We start from the raw sequence: 24,777 nt of genomic DNA on the forward strand, positions 1-24,777 counted from the left end.
TGGTGGTCCAGATAGTTAAGATAGCTCTTAACTTAGCAAGGAGTCCCAGATAACCAGTTGATCATTGCCTCAGAATACTTCTGTGTTTTCTGGCAGAAACCACTTTTTTCTTCCCCCACTATCAGAATTTCTAATCCAGTGGACTTGAAGGTTGTCAATCCTATTTCCATCTGTTGGGTTTTTCTTTTAATCTGTCAGAGACACAATGCCACATTTCAGCCTTTAGAAAATGATGTAGTGTCTGATTACTTACCTTCTTGGAAGGTAATACCTTATCTCCTCTAAATGTTACTAAGCACATAGAAGTTTTATGTGTGGTGCTAAGTCCAGGGCTCTGGTCATAGAATAAACAATTAGGGAAAGAAATTTTTACATAAAGATGAGTACTTGCATTAGTCACATGTGTCCCCCCACTATATGTGAACTCAGCTAGTTTGCTGTAGTGCTATAGTTGGTTGCTCTTAGTTGTAAAGTTAAAGTAATTCTGAAGATTTAATTTTACCTAAAATGTTTCAGGATTTGAAATAATAAAACTAGTCCTATAGAGGACTTCGTGGTTCACTTGAGTTTTGCCACATGTGCCTCTGGCAAGTAATAAGTTATTGTCGTGAAATATAAGGACCTTAGAACCTTTAGTAAAACATTTTTTTTAATACGTTATATGAAATATGAAAGGAACATAAACTATGATAATAGTATAGAACTATATCTCTTTTGGTAATTTTAGGCCCCTGTTACAAGAATAAAGATGAATTGCTAATGTTCTTCTCTTGCTGTCTTCTGCTTCATAAGAAATGATGAGAACTATGTACTTCTCTTGATACAGATTGTAGACTTTGAGTGTCTTAAGGATGGCAATTTGGGTGTCTTAAGTCTGTTGGTATTTCCCAGGGCTTGATATAATGACTACTCCTGGTAGGTTTTCTGTAAATGGTTGTTGATTTAATTCAAGGCAGTATATGTACATACATAAGCGCGCGCACACACACACACAAACACATGTGTTATAGCATATATATGTTATATGCAATGACATTCATAAATTTCATTAAAGTCAGTTTTAATAAAATCGAACATGTTTTAAAGTATAATAATGTTTTAGACTTTCTTCCTTTTTTCTTTCTTCAAACAGATAGAAGGACAAGAACAGAATCACCAGCACTGGCTGAAGGTAAATATGTCTTTGGGGGAAATGATAATTCAGATACAAGTGAAAAATTATGATTTAAATAAAAAACTACATTGGCTCAACATAATTAAGGAAGATATTCTGTATATAATATTGACCTGCTAAAAGTATCTTTAGGGGATACCCTATGCTGTTTAGTTTTGTAGAATAGGAAGTAGTGGGGAAAATGTAAATTAATTTTTTTACAGCTTTCTTTCAGTAGTAGAGGTATGTGTTTTGTTTTTTTAATTCCCTTTTAAGTCATTTTAGTTATCACCAGTATAGTTAATCAGGAAAGGTCTAACCCATAATTCTAGTGGCTTAATATATATATATGCTAGAAAGGAAGACACTTGTACATGCTTTCTTCTTGAATAAGAATTCTACCTGTTACTGTTTGAGGTCCTTGTGAAAAAGTCTTGGAAGTAAAGAACACAACAGCCACCACAAAAGTTACTGATACAGGAATTCTGAGTGCTTACACATGTATAATCTTGTAATTTTTAAAATTTTAACAAGTTAATAGGTATTTGAAAATGTAATTTTTCTGTAGACATACTTTGTGTTCTTTAAGTAAAAATGATCAACTTAAAATCTCTTTCTGTGCTCTTCCTAATCATAAACAGATATTTACATTTCAAAACTTGCCTGTCATTGTACTAGAACTAATAAGACAGTTATCATAATGGTCTTTTGAAATTGTAGTTATCTCACCTACTCTGTGTATGTTACAGTGCGGGAGTTCTCAGCCTTTTTTTGTGCCATGGACCTCTGGTAATCTGGTGAAGCCTGTGAATCCCTTCCCAGAATAATGATTCTAAAAATGATTCATGATTTTATGAAATAAAATACATGAGATTAAAAAGGAAATTAATGATATTGAAATGTAGCTAACAAATCTTAAAAATACCAGTTTTTGATAGAGAATATATATGTTCACATTAAAGAATAAGGTTTAGCAACAATTCTATTAAATACTGTAACTTTAAATAGTGATAAGTTTGCAATAACTGTAGAATAATATGAAAGTACGTGTGATTTTTTTTTGATGATAAGTTCATAGGTATTTCTGATACTACTATACTTTTTTGCCTATAATCTTGAAGAAATCTTGAAGAAATTGCAAAACTTCATGTAGAGGTTAGTGAAAAGGTTCCCATCCAGAGTCACAGGTCACTGAATTCTTTTTCTGGATCCCAGGTTAAGAACTCCTGTTAATGAAAAGTCAGCTAGACCTTTCTTCTTCCATCATATTTGAATAAGTGTAGTTTTTTTAGTGTTTTGTATAGCTAATCTTTAATAAGTGGAGTTACATAGTGATTTCTTAAGAAATATCCCAATGGGGTAGGCTAGAAGTTCTCAAAATAGCTTTGAAGAAACTTTGGTTTGCTGGTCAGTAATCACAGAAACAGCAGCATATTCTGTTGAAAAGGAAGTCGAAGATAAGTGGTAAGCTTTCAAGAGTGCCTCCCTTCAAAGAATTCACATTTTATTTCAAGGAATATGAAATTAACATATAAAAAATAAAATACCAGCTCAGAATGCTGAAAGTTTAATGAGAGAAACGTCATAATTAATTTCCACAGGAAGGATGAAAAAATAGTAAGGTCTGATGCTTGTGTTATGGAATCACAGAAAAAAGGTCAAGGCTTGTAAAAAGTCATCAAAAGTTTTATAGTTAATTCAGTAGTATGAACTGTACAGTGATCATGTGCCAACCTAAGTTAGGAAGAGCATAGAATGTCATCAATTAAATTTGACAATTAAATGGTCATTTAGCCACTTGTAGCTGACTACCAATATAAAAGGACTGGCATATCTGTTGAGGCTTGGCTGATAGCAAAAACAGCACTTGAAGGGGATGTAGTGGGGCATCTGACTTTGGGATATTTTTTGGTTGTGGCACTTGATTTGTTCCGTCAATGTGATGCCCCTAATGCCTGTCTTAAAGATGTTCTCAAAGGCTGCACTGTCCGGATCATTGGATTAAGCCCCACTTTAAAAAAAAAACAAAACTGATTTGCTGTTTTTGCTAAGTCCTCAAGTTTCTCTAGTCTTCATTTTCCTTATATGAAATTAGAGAACTGAGCTATATGATTTCAGATCCTCTCATGAACCGTGTATTCTGGGCTGATTTTCTACCTTTTCTGAAACCCTTCAGTTCCTTTCTCTTTCTTCCTACCAGCAACATTTGAAATACGGTAAAAATATTCAGAGTTGTTAAGTGATTTGAACTTCGATGTATTAAATATTGCCCCAATTAAATATTGCCCAAAAGCTATGCAAAACTTTAAAAGCTATAATAGATTAATGTACTTAGTTCAGAAATGTTTTTATGATGTATACATTCTGCATTTTGGTCTGCTGGAGTCTGGTTAGCCTTATATGCGATGCTGATTTTTAAATGTAGACAGATTATTCAAGTACATATTTTTAAGATTATGTGATTGCCAGGAAGAGAAAATTTATAGTCTGTTTGATTATGATGAGTCTGGAGGAGTTATATTCAAGAGAATGGTTTTAACCGAAGTTCAGGAACAAGGGAAACATTCATGCCCTCCTATAATGTCACTGTATTGAATTCCTTTAGCATGCTGGGCTCAAACAGACAGACCTGACAAATGGTAGGGAAATATTTAAGGACAGTTCTTAGTTATTAGCATCTGTCATCATTTTCTAGTCATGTTTCTTCTTTTCTTAAAATTTTTTTTTTCTATGAGAATTTTATTCCTAATTTAGAAATTTTAATGCTAGAATTGAATTAATTTCTTTCAGGAAGACTTTAAATTTTCTTTACTCTTTATGGATGAACTATGTGTATTTTCATTTATGACTAAGAAGCAAATGGCAAAATGGTTAGGAACTGTAGGAGCCACATTTGCCTGAGTAAGAATTTTGGCCTCATTGTTTACTGATTAGTTCACCTTGAGACAGTTATTTAATTTTCTGACCTTAAGGTTGCTCAGAAGTAAAATGAAGATTGTAGTGCTAGACAACCTCCAAAATAGTTGAGGATTTTATAATACTGTGTATATAACTTAGGATCATATGTGGCACACAGAAAGAGTTCATTCACTGGTTTTTATTATTTAGTCCTCACAGCATCCAAGGACCTCTGCAAGGTGATTGGGATACGAAAGTTATGTTAAACTCGGGGCAAGATGGTTCTATGCCCTTAGTTCGTTCCTTTAGTCTGTAATGTTTAAGAAGGTCCTTGTGAAAAAAGAAAAAAAGAAAAAAAAAAAAAAGAAGGTCCTTGTGATGAATATTCCTAAATAGCCCCTTGTAAACTTCCTTCACTTTCAGAAGCTAAACCCTTTTAATTACTAAACAGGAGATAGCTTGTTTGTAATTTTTTGCATATGTTAGTATATGTATATAATCAATGGGTAACTTTTTTTTTTTTTTTTTTTTTACCTCAGTTTAATATATTTTAAGGTATTTCAGATATTGGGATACCTGGGTGACTCGGCAGTTGAGCTTCTACTTTTGGCTCAGGGCCGTGATCCCAGGGTTCCAGGATCAAATCCTACATCAGGCTCCCTGCTGGGACCTGCTTCTCCTTCTGCCTATGTCTCTGCCTCTGTCTGTCTCTCTCCTGAATAAATAAATAAAAATCTTTTAAAAAAGAAAAGAGATATTTCAGGTATCTATTGGGTTGTCACGTGGCACAGAGACTTGTTTATTTTTTTTTTTTTAAGATTTTATTTATTTATTCATGAGAGAGACACAGAGAGAGGCAGAGAATAGGCAGAAGCAGGCTCCCTTAGGAAGCCTCATGCAGGACTCGATCCCAGGACCCCAGGATCACGACCTGAGCCAAAGGCAGATGCTCAACCACTGAGCCACACAGGCATCCCGAGACTGTGTAGTTTAGTTCTCAAAGGCCAGTGAGGAGAAATTTAAAAAGCCACATTGTAGAAAGAGCAAGGTAGCTTTCAGGGGTCTCTTTTATAAGGGTGTTATTTCCATTCATGAGGGCTCCACACTGGTGACCTGCTCACCTCTCAGAGGGTTTAATCACATTGGGTTTTACGATTTCATACATGAATTTTGAGGGGACACAGATGTTCATGTTCTATCTCTTATATTTTTATGTAGAATAGAAAGAGCTGATATATAAAATAGGCTTGATAGCAAAACCAGATAAGAAGAGATCAAATAATTATAGGTCAGTCTTACTTATGAAATAATCCAAAGTGAAATATTAGACCAAAACTAGAAATATGTATTTTCAAATGATTGTATAGAGTTGATACCAGAAATGCAAGGATGGTTTAGCAGTAGAAAATGTATTCATATATAAACATAGATGATAAGAATATAATTCATAGATTTAAAAAAAATCTATGATAAATATGGATTATGAGAATATAATTCATAAAGTAAATGAAAAAATGGTTGATATTATAAAGATGGGAGTTCTGCCTCAGAAAGATATGTGTATTCATGTGTGTGTATTTAATGCAAAAATCAAGTCAAAATTCCATTAAGATTTTTGTAGAACTTGACAGTTACATGGATGAACAAAGGGCTACTTTTGTAGAGAATCATTACTTAAATGGTAAGCATAGACCACAAAGAAAAATGGATTACATGTGACGGATGGCATCATAAACAAAGTTAAGACTAGGATACTGCAGTGTTACAGATTAGGAGAAAATATTTGCCATGTGTATAATAAGCATCAAAAGATTGGTACTCAGAATTCCTATCCAGAATTCCTAAATCCCAACTGTGGGGAAGGGTGGTTTATCAGTTGGAGTTGAATTAGGAAAACATACCACCCTGGTGTTTTGAACAGGGAATTTAATACAGAGGATTGGTTATGAAGGTATTAGACTAGAAGAGCAAAGGTGAAGGGGATACCAAAAGCTGCTACCACCACTAGACTGGAACACACAGGCTGTGCTTGCTTCAGCCTCTGACTGGGGCAGTGCATACTGGCCTCACCTCATATGACTGCTCTTAGAGCAACTGCTAGTCTGTCCAGGCCAGAGACAGGAAGCTTCTCTCTCTCCTGCCTTCTCATCCTCCGGTGCCTCCTATTGACATAACCTAACAGCTGGCAAGACTGTCATTTACAGATTCTGGGCCCCAGCAGTACAGAGTACAGTGTATAGAAAGGTAGTTGTGGGAGAGATCGTGAAAAAACAAATGGCACACGTTACAAAGGATATGAATATGCATTTTACAGGTGGCCTATAAACAGAGGCACACACACACAAAATAAACAGAGGCACATTTTTACTGGTAATCAAGAAGATGTAAATTGAAGCATCAGTGAGATATTTCACAATCTAAACATTGAAGCTTGAGGTTTTGGAGGATGGGAGAGAGAGATTTTACTAGTGGAACAGTGAAGTGTTGGAAGTCCTTTGCAGAGCAATTTGGCACAATCTAGTAAAGTCACAGTTGCCCTGTAATTTCTGGGTTGCCATCCAGTGGAAACTCCTGTACATGTGCACAAGTATATGTAGTGTGTGAAGCATTCTCTGTTAATAGAGAAAAATTGAAAAGGCATTGTCCTTCAGTTGGTGAATAAGTAAATAAACTGGTTCGTTTGAACCATGGAATACTGTGTAACATCTGAATGAGTCAACATGGATAATTCTATAAAAACACCATTGAGTGAGAAAAGTGTTTCTAAGGGAATATGGACAATATATCATTGATGCATATTTGAAAAGCAAAACAGTGCTGCGTTGTTCTTACAGACCTTCACGATAAAAATTCTAAAATATGTTTGGAAAGGAAGCATACTTTTAAGATTACCTCTAGGAGATGGGGGAGAGGAAAGTTGGGGGGTTAACTGCACAAAAAGGTAGGGAGACCTCTGAAGCAAATACAGCAAAATGACATTGCTTTATTCTGGGTGGTAGATTATGTGAATATATCTTTTTATGTTTAAATTATTTTCTAATATAAAGAAATAGAAAACAAGAAGGACTTAAGAATCAGCCCCTCTGGTGGGAAGCCTTTGGTTAGGTGTTCCTTTTTCTATATGTTCATTGTGTTTGCATGCTTCTGTTTGAAGCATGCCACACCACCTTGTCTGGTCTCTTCCAGTCATGTGAATTCCTCAGTGCCAAATACTCAGTGTCTGTCATAGTAATTGGCAGACAGGAGCTAAGGAAAGGTGGTTTGATTTAAAACAGCAGCAACCATCACCAGGCACTGCAGACCCCAGCTAGCTGTAGAAGTACTCAGGGTTTTACATTTGCTAAGGTTTTTATTTAATGGCTCCTCCACACACTGTCAAATGTGTATTGCAAAGAGGTCAGGCACCTGAATTCCAATCCAATCGTTTTTGTTGGACACCTTTGAATGAGTCACATGTGTTGAGTATCAATTACTTTACACATAAAAAAAATGTTTGTTTTTTTTTTTTTTTTGAGTTTTAAAGAGCTGGGGACTGAACAGAGGGAGAGGAAAAGAGAATCTCAAGCAGACTCCTTGCTGAGTGCAGAGCCAGACATGGGGTTCCATCTCACAGGGCTCCATCTCAAGGACCCTGAGATTCATGACCTGAGCTGAAATCAAGAGTCAGATGCTTAACTGACTGAGCCATCCAGGCACCTCTCTACATTTAATTTTTTTAAAAAATTATTGATACATACAAAAGAATACCTTTATTTGTAAATGTGAAAGTCTAAAAGACTCCCTGAATCCACCAATAATTAAGCACCTGAAATGTTACCCAGACCTTTGAAGTTGCCTGATCCTAGGGCTCTGTCTCTCTGCAGTGATAACCAGTATCTTAAATTTTGTGTTTATCATTCTCTTGCATTTTTATATAATTTTCTATGGATTTCAAAATAGTGGTACATTTTAAGAAAGTAAATTCACAGTACTATTTCTTTAATCATATTTTTTCAATAAAAAACCTTCTTAATCCTTGTAAAACAGGTAATTTGGGGATTCAATGTTTTTTTTTTTTTTTTTTTTAATTCCCATCACCTTTCTGTACATTCTTAAATGTACTTGCTTTGGAGCTTTATATTAGCCCTTCTCATAACCTATATCTGTACCTGATGTGTAAGGCATTGTAGCAAGAAGCATGTATTTGATTTCTTGGTTTAACTCTGCAACTCAAGCAGTAATTTGCCTTGGTGGTTTAATTTTTAATGGCTGGAGGCATGGAAGATTATGATTACTAGTAATCTCTGAATCAGACTTGAAGATGCCATGACAATCTGATGTAATACTCATTTATTATGGTTCACTTCCATTTAAAGAATAGTATTGGTCTCCTAATTTATTGTATTTATTGCACATGGCCAGGCATCCTAGTGAGACTTTTATTTAAAATCGTGTAAGATTTTTCATTTTAGCATACTAAATCTAAGTGTATCCACTAGATGTCAGCATTAGGAGAGATGTAGGGTAACATATGTAGAATCCTAGCCAGAAGCAATGTGAGAGATTCAGTCTAACAAGTACTGACTTGTGTAAAGTCACATATTTTGTGATAGTCAAGAGTAGAAATCAAGTCTCCCACTTTCCATTCTGTTGTTTGTTTATGTCACATTTTTTTAAGACTGGTAACTGATCTCCATGTAATTATAAGACTTAATATGTTGCTCTGGACTAGTACTAGGGATTTGTGGTGATATTTTAGTACTTTTGTGGTGGCAATATGGCTGGCCACCCAGTAATACCTGAATCCTGCTTTTCCTCCTTTATATTTTGCAAAGGAAGGAGAATTAAAGGATCACTTTATTATTTGCCACACTATATCTGCTGATGATAGATTAGATATTATGAGTAAGGTTAAGGAATAAGCTACTCTCCAAACTTCCTATATATCAGTGGGATTTCAACCAAGATAGCAGAAACCTTGCTGGGGTTTTGTATTGTTTTGTTTTTAAGATTTTATTTATTTGAGAAAGAGAGCACGCACAGGCACAAGTCGGGGAAGGGGTAGGGAGAGCTGGAGAAGCAGGCTTCCCTCCAAGTAGGGAGCCCAACACAGGGCGATCCCAGAACCTTGAGATTATGAGCTGGGCCGAAGGCAGACACTTAACTGACTGAACCACCCAGGTGCCCCACCTTACTAGGTATCTTAAAAAGGAATTTAACGTGGATTTATTTACACAAATGTTAGAAACATGAGCTTAAAAAGGATGCTGAGGTATGCATGTTGTTACTCATAACACTGCTGACATTAATTCTAAACTGTTTTCCAACACCTTTTCAGATACCAGATGTGTGTGACTTTTTCCCCCACACCAGTCAATTCTCCAACTCTCCAGATACCAACTGGGTGTCCTACAATTCATTTTGATGCTAATCCTTAACTATGTAGAGTTGGTGCCTAGACCTCACAAGTTAAGGGGTTAGTCCCACAAGACTCCCCTCTACTCCATATGCCATTCACAAACTACAGGTTTCCTGTACATCTGACCATCCAGCTGTGAAGGAGGTGCAGGGAGGGGAGGGTTGTTCCCATGACTCCTTCCTCAGGTTTGCTAATCTTCTGTAATGGCTCACAGAACTCAGAGAAACACTTTACTTACACTAGTACCAGTTTATTCTAAAGATTTTATAAAAGGTACAAAGAGGTAAATAGGGTGAGGTCTGGAAGTGTCCTGAGCATAGGGGCTTCTGTCCCCATGGAATTGGGGTGTGTTCCCTTCCCAATATGTGGATGCATTGACCAACCTGGAATTTCCTGAGACTCCATCATGGAGGGGTTTTTATTGGAGGTCCCATTACATAGGCATGACTTTCTATAAATCCTTGGCCATTGGTGATCAATTCTCCAGTCCCCCTCCCCCCTTGCCAGAGGTCAAGAGGTAGGGCTGAAATCTAAGTATGCCTTGGTATTTGTAGCAACCAGTCCTCATCTTGAAGCAATCTTGGGGACTCATTAAGATAAAGATGCTCCTGTCACCCAGGAAATTCCAAGGGATTTAGGAGCTGTGGGTTAGACACGGGGAGGGGTGGTGGTGGTGGTGATAAAGATCAAATACATATTCTATTCTGTCACCTGAGGTAACTGAGATAGTAATGGTAACCATAGGAAGCACCTGTCACTTCTTGAGCTGAGGGCAAAGAAGAAAAGAGGTAGGATAGGCAGAATTTAGGCTCGAAAGAGGAGCTCTGGAAGACAGGAAGCTCAGATCTCTGGAGGGACCGGGCACCACTGTGCTGATAGGCTTTCTCCAGGAAGCTGGAGCCTAGAGCCATAGCTAGCTCATTTTTATTTTATTTTATTTTATTTTATTTTATTTTATTTTATTTTATTTTATTTTATATTATTTTATTTTATTTTATTTTATTTTATTTATTATTTTCTATTTTTTATTTTAGCTTTAGGAGCACCTAGGTGGCTCAGTTGGTTAAGTGCCTTTGGCTCAGGTCATGACCCCAGGGTCCTGGGATAGACCCCCACATTGGGGCTGAGCAGGGAGCCTGCTTCTTTCTCCCTCCCCCTTTGCCCTTCTGCCTGCATAGGCTGTTTTTGTTTCTATGAAATAAATCAATAAATAAAATTTAAATAAATAAAAATAAATAAAATTATTTGAGGTAGAGCATGTGCGGAAGGGAGAGGGGATGATGGAGGTGGAGGGAGGAGCAGAGGGAGAGAGCTGAGCAAACTTCCGCACTGAGCGCAGAAGGCAGGGCCGATCCCAGGACTCCGAGATCTTGACCTGCGCCAAAATTAAGAGTCGGACACCCAATCGACTGAGCCCCTGAGATACTCCCAAATAGCTAGTAGCTTTTGATGACAGGAAATACTGATAGGACTTAAAAAAAAAGACCTTTTTTCCCCCTCGTTATATTTATTTAAGTAATCTCTACTCTTAACATAGGGCTTGAACTCACAACCCTGAGACTAAGAGTTGCATGCTCTTCCAAATGAGCCAGCCAGATGTTCCCAAAGAAGGACCTTCTTTCTTTTCACCTTCCAGTTTCTTTGTAGTTGATGGGGCCCAGTGAGTAGCCAGCTGACAAAGTAGTCTAGGAAATAGATTCTTCAGCTTCTTAGTCCCAGCATGACAGAACAATGGACTTGGATGGGGGTGAGCATTGGTAGGTATATAACTGTCACAGTCTACCTTTTTGACCACATGGTATTCATTTATCTTTGTTGATTTAAGTACATTCAGTGCCACCATTTTTATGCTGCCTTTCAGAATTCTAGTTCTTGAATAGTGTATGCTCAGATGGTCTTAGGTGAGAGGGAAAAAGCCCTATGAATGTAGAGTCCCAGAGGGGATGCATAGTCTCCTTATTTTACCAAATGCAGTAAAACCAGGAGTGGGGAGAGAATTAATGTCCTGGTAGCTTAGATTATCTTTAAACATGTTTACCACATAAAGATCAGAAAACAGGAGGGGCAAGAGAAAAAGAGAAATCTTGCTTTATGCCATTTGTTGAACAACTATTTGTTGCCCAGTCATTGTCATTGTGCTTAGAACAAAGATCTTGTTTAGCAGCTTCTCTAGTTAGGAAGAATTGGAGAAGAAGGTACGAGAAAGTTAGAGTATGATAGTGCATTGTAGTGTAGTCAGTAGAGCAAACAGTATAATGTCAGGATAATTATTATAGATGCTTTATTGGCTGGCTTGAGTTGGTTATTTCTCTCCATTCTCCAATGGCACTGTAACTGTTGGAGGTCTCCCAGTTTGTGCACAAAGTTAGTATGTTCAGTATAATGAACCACTATGTTCCTAAAGTAAGTTGTTAGAAAGTAAGAAGGAATTGTGATTCCTCTTCTTTAAATTATTGTGTACCTGATTCTTCAGATAAATGTCACTGGATCTCACCTATTTACAGTTCTTAAATGAATTCAGTAGGTATTTATTGGATATTTACTTTGCACCACATTGAAGATTTACTTTGTGCCTTATATAAGAGATGCATCAAATACACATTTGGCCAGTAAAGTCAGTATTCACCTAAGGCCAAAGCCAAAACTCATCATAGAATATGCTGCTGGGATATATTAATCTGAAAATTTATTGAAATGTAATTATTATGATATTAATTTTGAGTCCAATTTTGAAAGTTTGACACTGTGAAAATATTTTTGTTCTTGCACTGTTGTCAGCTGCTCGATGACTCCTGGAGTCACTTTGCTGTCCATTTGCAATATTAAATCAACATTTGTTTTCAAAGAGTGATGATGTAGTTTCATAGAAGTAGTGCTAGAAACAAGACTTAGTGCAGTGTTTGAAGGGGATGATGCTTGAATATTTTTAGAAGATGTGCCAAGTGAGATTGTTGATACCATTAGTGTTTTTTTGACGTTTCTACTACTTTTTTTGCTTGTACTTGTTGCTTTATGCAATCACTTGAGAATTGTTTATCCTTAATAAACCAAATCTAGAAATATGGCATTAGAGTTTTGCAACTGGCTTGCGGGATAGCAAAACTGTGTGAATTTCTACCTGCCTTGCACCTAATTGCAGCATTTTCCATATAGTGGACTTTTTAATTTTATGAATGCAGTTCAGTTTTATAAAGATCAGAATTATGATGTAGGTTAGTCTCTGTTCCTACTTTGGAACCATGTTTATAGCTGTAGAAGGATATTACGTCTTGCTTAGTATGTGGGGCATATACTGTAGACTTTCTTGATATTCATGTTATCTGTCACTTTATTTCTCTAACTTTAATATTTTAAAAATTTTTACTAGTTCCTCATAAGACTATTGGCTTTTACTGAGAGAGTGAGAGACACAGACTCTACATTGATTTGACTGGGAAAATGTGCAACCTTTCTAAATTCTCAGGTCTTTTTTTAAAAAAAATTTAGTTTTTAGTTGTCAATATTTATTTTGGTTTTTCCTCTCCTCTTCTTGGAACACTCCTAAAACTTTACAAATTTTTGGTTTCTATATTTTCAATCATTTGTTTATTCAGCAAATATTTATGACTACTTACTACATTCCCAAGCGTTGTTCCAGGTGCTGGGGATAGAGTGCTGTCGAAATAGAGCCCCTGCCTTCTCAAAAGTTCAGCTTGCAGTGGCAGACACAAACAGATAAAGTTATGAATATGGTTAGATGGTGATAACCATCAGTTTGGGAAAAGGAAAGAGGAGGAGATATTACAGATGGATTAGTCACAGAAGCCCTCTCTGAGGTAGTCTGAAGCTATAACCTCAGTGAAGTAGAGTAGCTTGTCTCTTGAAGGTCTGTGGACACAGCATTCCAGTTTAGGGAAAAAGGTACAGAGGCTCCATGGAAAGAGAATCTTGCTCTGTTAGAGAAACTACAGCAGGCAGTTGTGGAGAGTGATGGGAGACAAGGCTAGAGTGAGTCAGGGGCAGGTCATGTAGGGTTTTGTAAGCCCTGGTAAGAAATTTGGATTTTATTCTGAGTGCATCAGTAAGCCATTACATGTTTTTGAACAAAGTATGTGGTTGATTTATATTTTTAAGAGCTTTGCTTCTTATAATAAAAAGACTTTGTAATAGAAGGCAAAAGTAGAAGCAGTTAGGAGACTTGAGAAGTAATTCCTGCAAGAAGTGATGGTGGCAAGAACAAGGCTGATACAGCAGTGAAAAGAGGTGAGATAGAGTGTCCTCTAAGCTACTGAGAAAAGTGTATGGAGGAAGAGGAGGAAAGTCAGTTATGTTAGGTGCTCCTGAGAAGGGACGTAGGGTGAGGACTTGAGAATTTGTAATTGGAGTTATCAACATGGAGGTTATTTGATGATTTTGTCAGAACAATTTTGGTGGTGTAGAGTTGGCCAAAAGTCTGGCTGGAGAGAAATAAAAGACAACGAGTGTAAGCAACTGTTTGTAAGGAATTTTGCTGCAAAGAGAAGGATTAGGGGGGAACTGGTGAGGGGAAAGAGAATCAAAGAAAATTTTTGTTTTGTTTAAGGTGGAAGAAATAATTATGGATGCCAAAGGGAAAGATACGGAAAAAGAACAGCCATAAAGTAGGAAAGAAACTCAGGAGAATGGGTTGTCCTAAAGGTCAGATGAAGAAAGTATTTCAGCAAAGAGTGAGTGATAAACTGGGTCAAAGGCTGTTCAGAGATCCAGTAGGTTGAAGTGTGAGAATTGCCCTTTAGAATTAACCAGATACAGGTTTTGGTGACCTTGAAAGGGACCAATTTTATTATATTGATGTGAATAAAAGCCAGATTGGAAAGGTAGAAAGTAGAAAGAAATAACTACAGACAGTTTAATGACCAGTTTTTGCTGTAAAGAGGATAAGCAAGATGGTGTACAGGAGACATAAAGCCTTGAGTAGGAGAACCAGGTCTCTCAGGAACAGAGGCAGAGGGCAGACTGAGTGGTTACTGATGAAGAAAGGGTAGAAAGAACAGTAGATTTTTTTTTTTTTGTAAACAATGTAGTGAAGTCATTTCTTTCATGTGACGATTTAGGTAGATTGTTAGAAGTGTGAGGAAATTAAAAATAAATAAATTGCCTTGCGGAATGGTCACGTGGTGAAGTAGGAGAGTAGATGGATTGGAGATGCAGAGTAGGATTGTGGGCAGAACTGAGGATGCTCTTCCATGTTAGTGGCCTTACATTGAAAGCAGTGGTTCTTAACTGGAGAAGTTTTGTCCCCTAGGAGATAATTGACAACATCTGGAGGTGGTATTGATTGTTACAACTCATCACTGGGTGATACCAGGTATCCAGGGGTAGAGGCCTGGTATGCTGCTTAACATCCTGCAGTGCCCAGGACAGCTCCCACAACAAAGAATTCATGGTTCAAATTTAAGAAACCTTCATTTATAGGAAAGCTAATCGGTGTGTTTTTTCCTTTTTTCTCACCCCCACCCAGAAATATTAAGTTTATAAACTGGATGTGAAGCAAACTGACAAACAGTAATTCAGATTGTGTTAAATATGCTGAAGGAGGAAGTTGGGTGATGTTATAGAAGATAGGTAGGGCAACTACCTATGGATAAGATTGGCAGACAAAGCCTTTCTGAAGAGGGGGCATGAGATGTGGCCTGAAGAGTGAAAACAGCCAGCCATGGGAAAGTCTGGGGGACTAGCATTCTAGGCAGAGGAGACAGCATTATAAAGCCCCTGAGCTGGAAAGGATAAGTGAAGTAACAGCATCTCTTAGGAATTTTCTAAAAAGAGAGGAAATAGTATATTAACTGTAATGTATAGTTGTGTTTCTGTTGGCTTCTATTATTTCTCATTAAAGAAGCTTCTTTTCAAATGTTTTATGGAAAATGGTCTAGTGTATTTATTAAGTGCTTTTGTGAGCTCAAAAATACATTCCACAGACTCCAAGCCAGGAAGAGCAAGTTCCTTTCCAGATAACTCACGAACTTTGGAACAAACATGTAACAGAAGAGCTCACAGTCACAAAGTTTTATCAGAAATACTAGGAACTGGGCAGCCCGGGTGGCTCAGTGGTTTAGCGCCGCCTTCAGTCCAGGGTGTGATCCTGAAGACCCGGGATCAAGTCCCACGTCAGGCTTCCTGCGTGGAGCCTATTTCTCCCTCTGCTTGTGTCTCTGCCCCTCTCTCTCTCTCTGTCTCTGTCTCTTATGAATGAATAAATAAAATCTTTAAAAAAAATACTAGGAACACTTGGAGTGACCTATATCTGGTTTCTGTGTGTCGTATTTCTTCTTAGCTTACTTAGTAAATATTTATAATATTTAATCCAAAAGTTACAATAAAATAATCTTTGAGATTATTCTCAAAGAGAATCTTTGATTTTTTCTTCTAAATCATATTGTAAGTTTATTATTCTAAATTATAATATTTTAAAAAAGAAATTATAATATTTATTACTTACTTTGAAATTGTGCCTCTAAAATATAAAAAGCATTTGACCCAAGTTTTATACAATCTGAAAACTCTTTTATATCTTTTGGTGTCTTTTGTATTGTGTTTATTAATCTGAAACTTAGAATCTTATTAGTCAGCTCTTTTTTATTTTTTATTTATTTTATTTTATTTTATTTTATTTTATTTTATTTTATTTTTAAATTAATTTTTATTGGTGTTCAATTTACCAACATACAGAAAAACACCCAGTGCTCATCCCGTCAAGTGTCCACCTCAGTGCCCGTCACTCATTCCCCTCCAACACCCGCCCTCCTCCCCTTCCACCACCCCTAGTTCGTTTCCCTGAGTTAGGAGTCTTTATGTTCTGTCTCCCTTCCTGATATTTCCCAACATTTCTTTTCCCTTCCTTTATATTCCCTTTCACTATTATTCATATTCCCCAAATGTAGTCAGCTCTTTTTTAGATGTAAATGACAGAAACCCACTTCAACTAAACAGGTAGAAAGGAAATTGGTTGAAATAAACTAGGATATCTTAAGGCCAGAGGAAAATCTAGCAACTAAACTGAGGGAAATGGCAGCTAGAATTCAGGAACAAATGGAATTAGAAATTAGTGACTTTAGGACTTGAGGACACTTTCTCAAGTGCATGCTGGTTTTATCCTCTTGTGATAGACTGTTTTCCTCTATGGCAGGAAATACGGCTGCCACACACTCTGAAGCCTCACATTCCTTGGGTTCTGCTACTGGGGAATAGATCCTCTAACATAGCCATAGCATTAGCACCAAATAGATTGCCAAGCATGGTTACTACATGTTTTGCTTCTATATTAACCCATTTAATGATTTTATGAACCCTCTGCAGTGGATATTAATATTATGCGCAATTTACAGATGGGGCATGGGGAAATTAGGAAACTGGACTATAGCAGCAAGGCTTAAAAGTAAGTGGCATAGCTGGAGTTTGAACCTAGGCAGCCTGGTACCTACCAGTCCTGACAGTTAGCTACAGTATTGTATTCATTGAAATGAGGGGATGAAGAGGTTTTGTGTGTTGTGGTTTTGGCTAGAGTTAAAAAGTATGCAAGACAGGGATATGATTTTGATTTGTTTACCCTTATTAAAAAGATACAACAAATGATAATATTATAACAAACTATTTTCAGATCTTTGAAAAATTCCGTGGTTATTTATTTAAGTAATCTCTATAACCAACATGGGGCTTGAACTCACGACCTTGAGGTCAAAATTTGCATGCTTCTCCGACTGAGCCACCTTAGCACCCTGAATTCAGTGTTGTTCAAAGAGGCGCACATAGTATGTTTTGCCTACATAGATTTTTTATAAATATTTTATTTATTTATTTTAGAGAGGACATGAGTGGGAGGGGCAGAGGGAGAGAGAGAGAGAGAATCTCAAGCAGACTCCATGCTGGGTGTGGAGTCCAGTGCGAGGCTCAGTCTAGGACCCTGTGATCATGACCTGAGTCAAAACCAAGAATTGGATGTTTAACCAACTATGCCATCCAGGTGCCCCTACATAGATCTTTCTTGAGTGCTATATGGTAAAGAAACTTTATGCATTGGACTGCAGTTGTACTACATTCAGTGGTTTTTAACCAGGAATGATTCTCTTTGGGACATTTGGTAATATCTTGAGTCATTTTTGGTTGTCAGAACTCGTGTTTTGGGTTACTGGTGGCCTCTAGTACATACAGGCCCAGGATATTGCTAGAGGTCCTACCACATGAGACAGACCCCGCTCCACAACAGAATTTTCCAGCCCCAGATGTTAATAGTACTGAGGTTGAGAAACTTGTACCAGATAAGCTGGGTTATTATCAAACTAAGTTTCTGTGTTTGGGATTTGAAGAGATAAGAAATTCTAAATTTTGGGATACTTGGGGAGAATGACTAGTTCTGGACCAAGTATGATGCATATTTAGGGGATTAAGGTCACATTAGGCTAGGGTGCCTTGGAAGAAGGACCAAATAGTGGAAGAAGTTTAAAGAGGAGGGTGTAGGAAAATAGAACAGACAAGCTTGGCTAGTTTTGAATATTTTCCTTGAGGATTGACTGTATTCATACAAGTAAAGAGGTAAGGAAACCTAATCTCCCTTCCTCCTGTACCTGATGATAATTTCATAGGACTAATTTTAGGATAGCATTTCAGCAATATCCTTGACAAAAATGGCCAAAACATTAGTTTTGTCATTTACTCTGATTTATGACATTGAAATTCATTAATAAATTGACTAGTTTGTATTAAAGTATACAGCTATTATTTTTCAGAAATTACTTTGTAATTTTAAGGCTATAGTTACAGTAGCCAACATTTATCACATACTTTCTGTTTGCCAGACACTGCTAAATTAGTGCTTAATCTTACCGAACTCTCTTAATAACCCTTTAAAATAGTTTCTATGGTATGTATGTTTTACTGATGAAGAAAATGAGACCCAGAAAGGTTAACTAGCATCCTCAAGGTTAGACAGCTGGTCAGCTAGAGGTGGAATTCTAGTCTGATTCCATAGAAGAAGGAATTCTAGTCTGATTCCATTCCACTCTTAACACCAAATGGTGTGTTGCCTTTTTCTTCTTAAGGACAATTACAGTTCTTTTTTTGTGCTTATTTTCCATTTGTAGTTGAAATTTTGATACTATTAGGTAATTCTGTGTATATTTGGTCTCTGTTCTTGTTAGAGAAGGAATTTATATATGTTTGGAAACAGATATTCCATATATATGTGAAAGCTTTTAAAAATTAGAGCTGTGAAATAGTCTATTTCCAAATGGTTCCAAAGGGAAAAAAACAACTCTTGAGTAAATTTGGTAACCAGTTTGAGGTCTTATTTGGATGTGATGATCTTGAGAAAATGCTTATATTTTCCCTGTAATAAAAAAGCATAGAATTAAAGTTCTGTAGTGTAGAAGATAATTAAGATGAAATATTTCCCTCTTAGTTTTACTCTCAGTTTATCTATCTATATAAAACACTGTACAAAATCTTTCCAGTGAAATTTTGTGATAAAGATTTTAATATCAAAAATAAGATAGATTCTGACCTCTCCCACTGGAGGAATAATACTGTTTTAAAAGAGAGAGGACTTTTCAGTATTTATCATATTTGTGAATCAATTTAACATTTGTGAAATAAATTTAACATTTGTGAATAAATTTTAACATTTTCTAAGAAGTGTGTGTGTCATTCCCCCACACTTTGACCTGTAAAGCAAGTAACTGTTATGCCTGTACTGTTACTTCCTCTTTGGGAAGCACAAAGTTAGTTAGATAGGTATGCTACTGTCCAGGGAGTAGGTGAGGGAAGAGAGGGGAATGGACAACACAGATGCCAGAAGTCCGAACTCTTTTCAGATTGTTTGTAATGGGAGTGAGTAATAATATGTGTTCTTTCATTGATAAAAATAGTTACCTTTATGTTTTGTTTCATCTAGCAGTTCAATATTGGGAGGAAAAAAATACTGAAACTGGGAGAAGGGAGGGTGAGGGGTGCCTGTGGTATCATAGTCTGCCTTCCCTATAGATATTGCAACTTTATGGTTTGAACCTGGTTTCCTGGATGTTCCTGACACCTCCTTCCACCTTCATCCTCACTGGCTCATGGCAAATTTGGGGGCAAGATTTATGCTGATGCCTTAATTTTTACCGTTTTTCCTCTGCCAACTTAACTAGTTTTGATGATTGCTGGCTCCCTTTTGCTTGTTTGCTGTGTTAACTTCCAAGTTATATACTTTGTATGTTTGTATATAGTTGATATTATTGAATTATCAGTCTGTGAGTTAAATAATGAAAAATCTGATTAATTTTAAGAGTATAGAAGATGTCAGAAATACTGGTTTATTTGTGGTAAAATTCTTTAAATGGGTCATCAATTGATAAATCCCTTCAGTCTTTAATGGTTAAATGTGGTTTGAATACTGTCTTCCTAGTATTCCCAATAGGGTTTGATTCTGCAAGGAGAAAAATATCCCTATTACTTAAAAATAATAGTTTTTACTTACTTGAGAGATCTATTTTTGATGTTAATTTAAGTTGAGAATATATGCCTCAAACATTTTAAAGGAGTAACACTAGCGTAGGTGTATTAATCAAATGTAAATATTGCAAGTTATATGTATAAAAATCTAATCTTTTTTCCAATCTTGCTTTATGTAACTTTTTTGATATGTGGAAAAGAGGGAAAGGGCTATAAACTCAGAGCCAAATGTGCTTTTGTTGTTCCAAATTTTCAATGCCAGAAGTATATAAACCTGCACCTGTTGGTAATTATGAGCAAGCCAGCCTTTGCCGAATCCCAGGCCTCTGCTTAAATTTTTTTTTACTGGAACTAAATGATGTTGCCATTTTTATTTTTAGGTTTGCTGGCATGGGTAATCTCATTAAGGTGCTAACCAGGGACATAGACCACAATGCAGCACATTTTTTCTTGGACTTTGAAAGTAAGTCTCTTTAGCCCTTCACAGCTGGTGCATAATGGTAAAGGTGAAAGATGATCTATAGTCACACCGCAGTGAAGGCTGGCCCGAATATTTGTTAATAAAATATGGGGATCAAACAAAGTTTGCATGATTTTTTTCTTAATCGTAGGCAAACATCACCATCATATGTATAATTTTTTAGTTTTTCATTTGCTAAAATCATGTTGAGTCTGTAGCCAGTGCTGTCCTTTCATTAGTCCATGAAGCAAGCAGCCTTATGATGAACATTCTAATAGTATGCCTTGGTGACTACGCCCAGCAATGTGTTTGCTCAGAATCCTATGATAATCTTAGAGAAAATCGGTGTCGTGCTGCATATCCAGAATCAGTACTCTAAACGGCTTCCACAAATTTATTAATCAAATTTGGTTAGAAATCTATGCTTTATTGAATGGCATGCAGGAAGTAAGCTGAACATTCTGCTATGTTAAGATGAAATGCAAAGGTGAGCTGTGGCCAAAACTCTTAATATTTGGCTTTGAAATAAATTGTTGTTTCAGTGCAATATTAAACAAGATTACATGTGAATAATTCTTGATAAGAAATTTCTTTTTCAGAAAACTAGCACTATTGGAATACTTAAAGAATTTTTCATTATAAGGCCATTAATGAAACTTGTCTTGGGAGAATTTTGAGAAGAATTAGAGCAACAATTGTGCCATTGTGTACAGGAAAACCACATTTCACCTCTAGGTCCTACATATCAACACCTTGAGAACCCGGTTTGCTGCCTGCCAGAGCACAGTCTGGGTAACCTGAAGGACGAATTCATGGCCTAATGAACATTTTCCCTGTTACTATTTAAAAAAAAAAAAAAAATTTTTCAGATGTTCTTTTTTATAAAGGGATATTTTCTCTTTTCTCATTCTTGTCTTGACAGGTACCTTAACATGGGGAATCTTCTTAAAGTTTTGACATGCACAGACCTTGAGCAGGGGCCAAATTTTTTCCTTGATTTTGAAAGTGAGAAGATGATTTTATATCTATTTCTCTTTGCCTGCAGTAGACTGCGTTTGTCTTGCACTAAATGAATGTTTCCACTTTGCCATCTTCTTAACTGCTTTGCATGACTGAGCTATGAATTGTTTGAGTAAAATTTCTGGTGCCTTCTAGAACTGCAAGTTATATTTTATAGATTAAATTGTGATAAAATGTTTTATTTTAATTTTTATAAGAGAGTCCTATCTCCTAGTTGAACATTATTTTATAATTGGAGATACTCTAATGAAAACATTTTTATGAAAAATTTTGGTGGAAAGGACAAATGCTACTTCAAGATTTATTAATAGAAGCCAAATATTTGGGGAAAAATTTATCATAGTTGAAAAAAATTGACTAGGCTTTAATTACTCTTTGTCACTTGAAGTATTTTAAATACAAATCTGTTCATGAAGGCCATTCAAAGCTCAGTAGTTTGGGCATAATATTAAAAGGTAAGTGTGAACCTTAATTATTTAATCTTTACAGATAATTAATTTGAAAAGTTAAACTCATTATATGTATGTATTTCAGGAATTCGTTTTTTTCTAACTCTAAATAAAAAGAAAAATAATAGGTTCACAGACCTTTAAGTAATTTGCCTTCTGTTTGTTTTATGTTGCATGACCTATTGTAATATGGTCTAAGAGTGGCAGGTAAGTGTCATTGACCCCTGTGCATGTTGGAAAGCTTTTGCTTTTTGGCTGTCTGTATCGCTTTAGCTTATCTGGTTGTCAAATTGGGAACAATGATATTAAATTGGTTGTTTCAGTGTGAATGTTGCTGTTTTAACTGATCATTATTAGAAAATTGTTAGGAAAGGGTGAAGAGATAGAAGTTTCTAAGTTGTGTGATCCCATGCATTTTTATTCAAGATTAAAACATTTGAACAGATTTTTAAATTCTTAAAATTTAAGACCTTTTCTGGTTTTAAAAACAAATAAGTCCCATAAAATCTATCCCCAGAGTCATTGCATTTTCCATCAACTTCTGTTACACAATACATTCTATTTTTTGAATAATTTATATATATATATTTCTTTAAACCAGGGTAGTTCATATGAATCAGTTTGTAGTTTATCCCATTTTATGGAATAATTTGTGGTCTCTGATTTATTTCTATCATTTTTTTACTTTTATTACATTCCTATAAATGTTCTGTTATATTTGGGTCCTGTGTATAGGCTATCAAAGAAGAGTAATGGGACTATCAGGACCATATTAAATTGTTGGGTTTTTAGGGGGAAATGTTAAAGATGTTATTAAATGAATATTAGTTTTCTTGACCCTTCTCAACAATTTAACAGTGCCATTTTAAATGCATGTTCAGCATGAATTTTAATCAGCTTGGGGATGTTAAGCAGATTGCTTACTTGAAGATTCTTTCAGATGAGGCAACTTACATTAGAGCTGTATTTTAGTTTATTTGCATCTGTTTCAAACTGGTCTTGTACATTTTTCTGCTATTCTGTCTCCTTTTTATTCTGTCTCAAATTCCTTACATTTGCAGAATCTTGGCTTCATACAGTCAAGATCTTGTTCAAGACTTGGCACTTGATCTTTTTATAAACGTAGCATCATGTGGTCAAGTGAGAAGCATGAATTTACTATAGTATCTTAAATATTACTTGGTGTTGGTTTTACAGTCTTCAAGGGTTTGAACCATTATCCTTAAAATTTAAATATCTAATTTAGTGGCAGGAGTAGATTAAAATTACTAATACCACCACCACCACCAATAGCCAATAATGAAGAACTACATATGAAATGTGAATGTATTAAAAGCAGATGGAAAGTGAAAGGTGATATTTGTTGCCTTATCAGCCAATGTAGAACTTTGTTAGACACCTGATGATCTGTTGTATACTAGGCCGCAGTTTGCCCATTGTTCCTTCCTACCCGGATTTTGAAATGATTTCTTTTGATTCCATCATTAGAGTTCTCTTAGTTTTATTGCTCATCTATTTGCATATTTGCCTCCTTCTGGATATATGCATTTCCAAAAGTTTATTTATTTTTTTAATTTTTTTTTTAATTTTTTATTTATTTATGATAGTCACAGAGAGAGAGAGAGGCAGAGACACAGGCGGAGGGAGAAGCAGGCTCCATGCACCGGGAGCCTGATGTGGGATTCGATCCCGGGTCTCCAGGATCACGCCCTGGGCCAAAGGCAGGCGCCAAACCGCTGCGCCACCCAGGGATCCCCCAAAAGTTTATTTTATCATTAGACTACTTCAGTGACTTTAGCACCCAGCACATGAGTCCTGTCTTCAACAGTTGTATACCAGACTCAAGATTGTCCATATAGTTGATTTGCCATTTCCTTGTGATTACTGAGAATAAAGCCACATTCTTTTATTAAGTAGAATATTTAGTACTACGTTGTTTGTTTCTGGTTGAAAAATAATATTCAGGTTACCAGAGTAATTTGGCTTTACTCTTCCATCATTCTTAGTAGTTAAATCTATCATTGTATCTATTTGGGCAGCTAGAGAATTAATTCCATACAGATAGATATACTGGCGTTTTGTATCAAATTGTATACAAATTAAGTGTTTTTATGCATGTAAGACATAATCTAATGGAATCCTGTAGTTGACATAATGAAGATGTCTTTAAATCACTACTCCTTTAGTTCACATACATTGCACACACATGGTTTTTCATTTCAGTTCAGCAAACATTAATGGCTTGCCTCCTATATACTGGCTAGTCGATGCTGGGGGTGCAGAGATAACTAAGGTACAACCCTTGCCTTTGGGAGTTCTCAATCTAGTGAGATAGAAATACAAACTAAAAATTTCCTTTATATCCTTTACTATTCAAGGTGTAGATCCCAAGGGATACCTAGCGTGAGTATATGGGATATTATGGAAGACTTTCTGATGGTGACCTTTGAGTTGAGTTGTGGATGGTGACTTAGAGTGTTTCAGGGTAAGTTAGTGAAGGACATTGTTAGAAAGAAGGAACAGCATCTACAAAAGCCTTAAGGCATGAAATGACATTCTGTGTTCAATGAAATATTGTTACCTACTCTTAAGGTGTATTAGAAAGAGGGCCTTTTTCTTAAATTATACCTGTATGATAAGATTTTATTTTAAGAATAATGGTTCAACTAAGGTATAAGCCCAGAATTGCCCCATAAAATTTGGCAGCAGTTTATGTTAATGGCAGCATATAAAAAGTACTGACTTGGGGGCAGTATAGCCTCTTCTAGTTTTTGGAGTTTCTTATTTGATAACGACTTAGCTGATTCTAGTGACACATCTTTAGTCTGAGTAACTACTATATCTTATTAGTTTATTAAATTATGGTTCTTAGGAGAAGAGGGACTTCTATTTATTTTTATGTCCCCTTCCAGCCTTCACATAGTGCTTTGTAAATGATAGGAGTTCAATATCT

At 36.1% G+C, this 24,777-nt stretch overlaps 1 protein-coding gene across 19 annotated transcripts in view; it reads left to right on the top strand.

Annotated features, from left to right (window-relative positions):
- Positions 1-24,777, top strand: part of CYRIB (CYFIP related Rac1 interactor B) — a 146,479-nt gene that overhangs the window by 92,743 nt on the left and 28,959 nt on the right. For 6 of the 19 annotated variants that reach the window (XM_041768414.1, XM_041768415.1, XM_041768410.1 and 3 more), the window contains 2 exons: positions 1,133-1,171; positions 21,278-21,360. In XM_041768414.1, the coding sequence (XP_041624348.1) occupies positions 21,288-21,360 (73 nt within the window). In that variant the 5' untranslated portion in view covers positions 1,133-1,171; positions 21,278-21,287. Of the gene's footprint in view, positions 1-1,132; positions 1,172-20,275; positions 20,359-21,277; positions 21,361-24,777 lie in introns of all 19 variants that reach the window. The other 13 variants (XM_041768407.1, XM_041768424.1, XM_041768408.1 and 10 more) reach the window with 4 other exon arrangements.

Source organism: Vulpes lagopus, chromosome 9 (assembly GCF_018345385.1).
Source record: "Vulpes lagopus strain Blue_001 chromosome 9, ASM1834538v1, whole genome shotgun sequence".
Classification (NCBI taxonomy): domain Eukaryota; kingdom Metazoa; phylum Chordata; class Mammalia; order Carnivora; family Canidae; genus Vulpes; species Vulpes lagopus.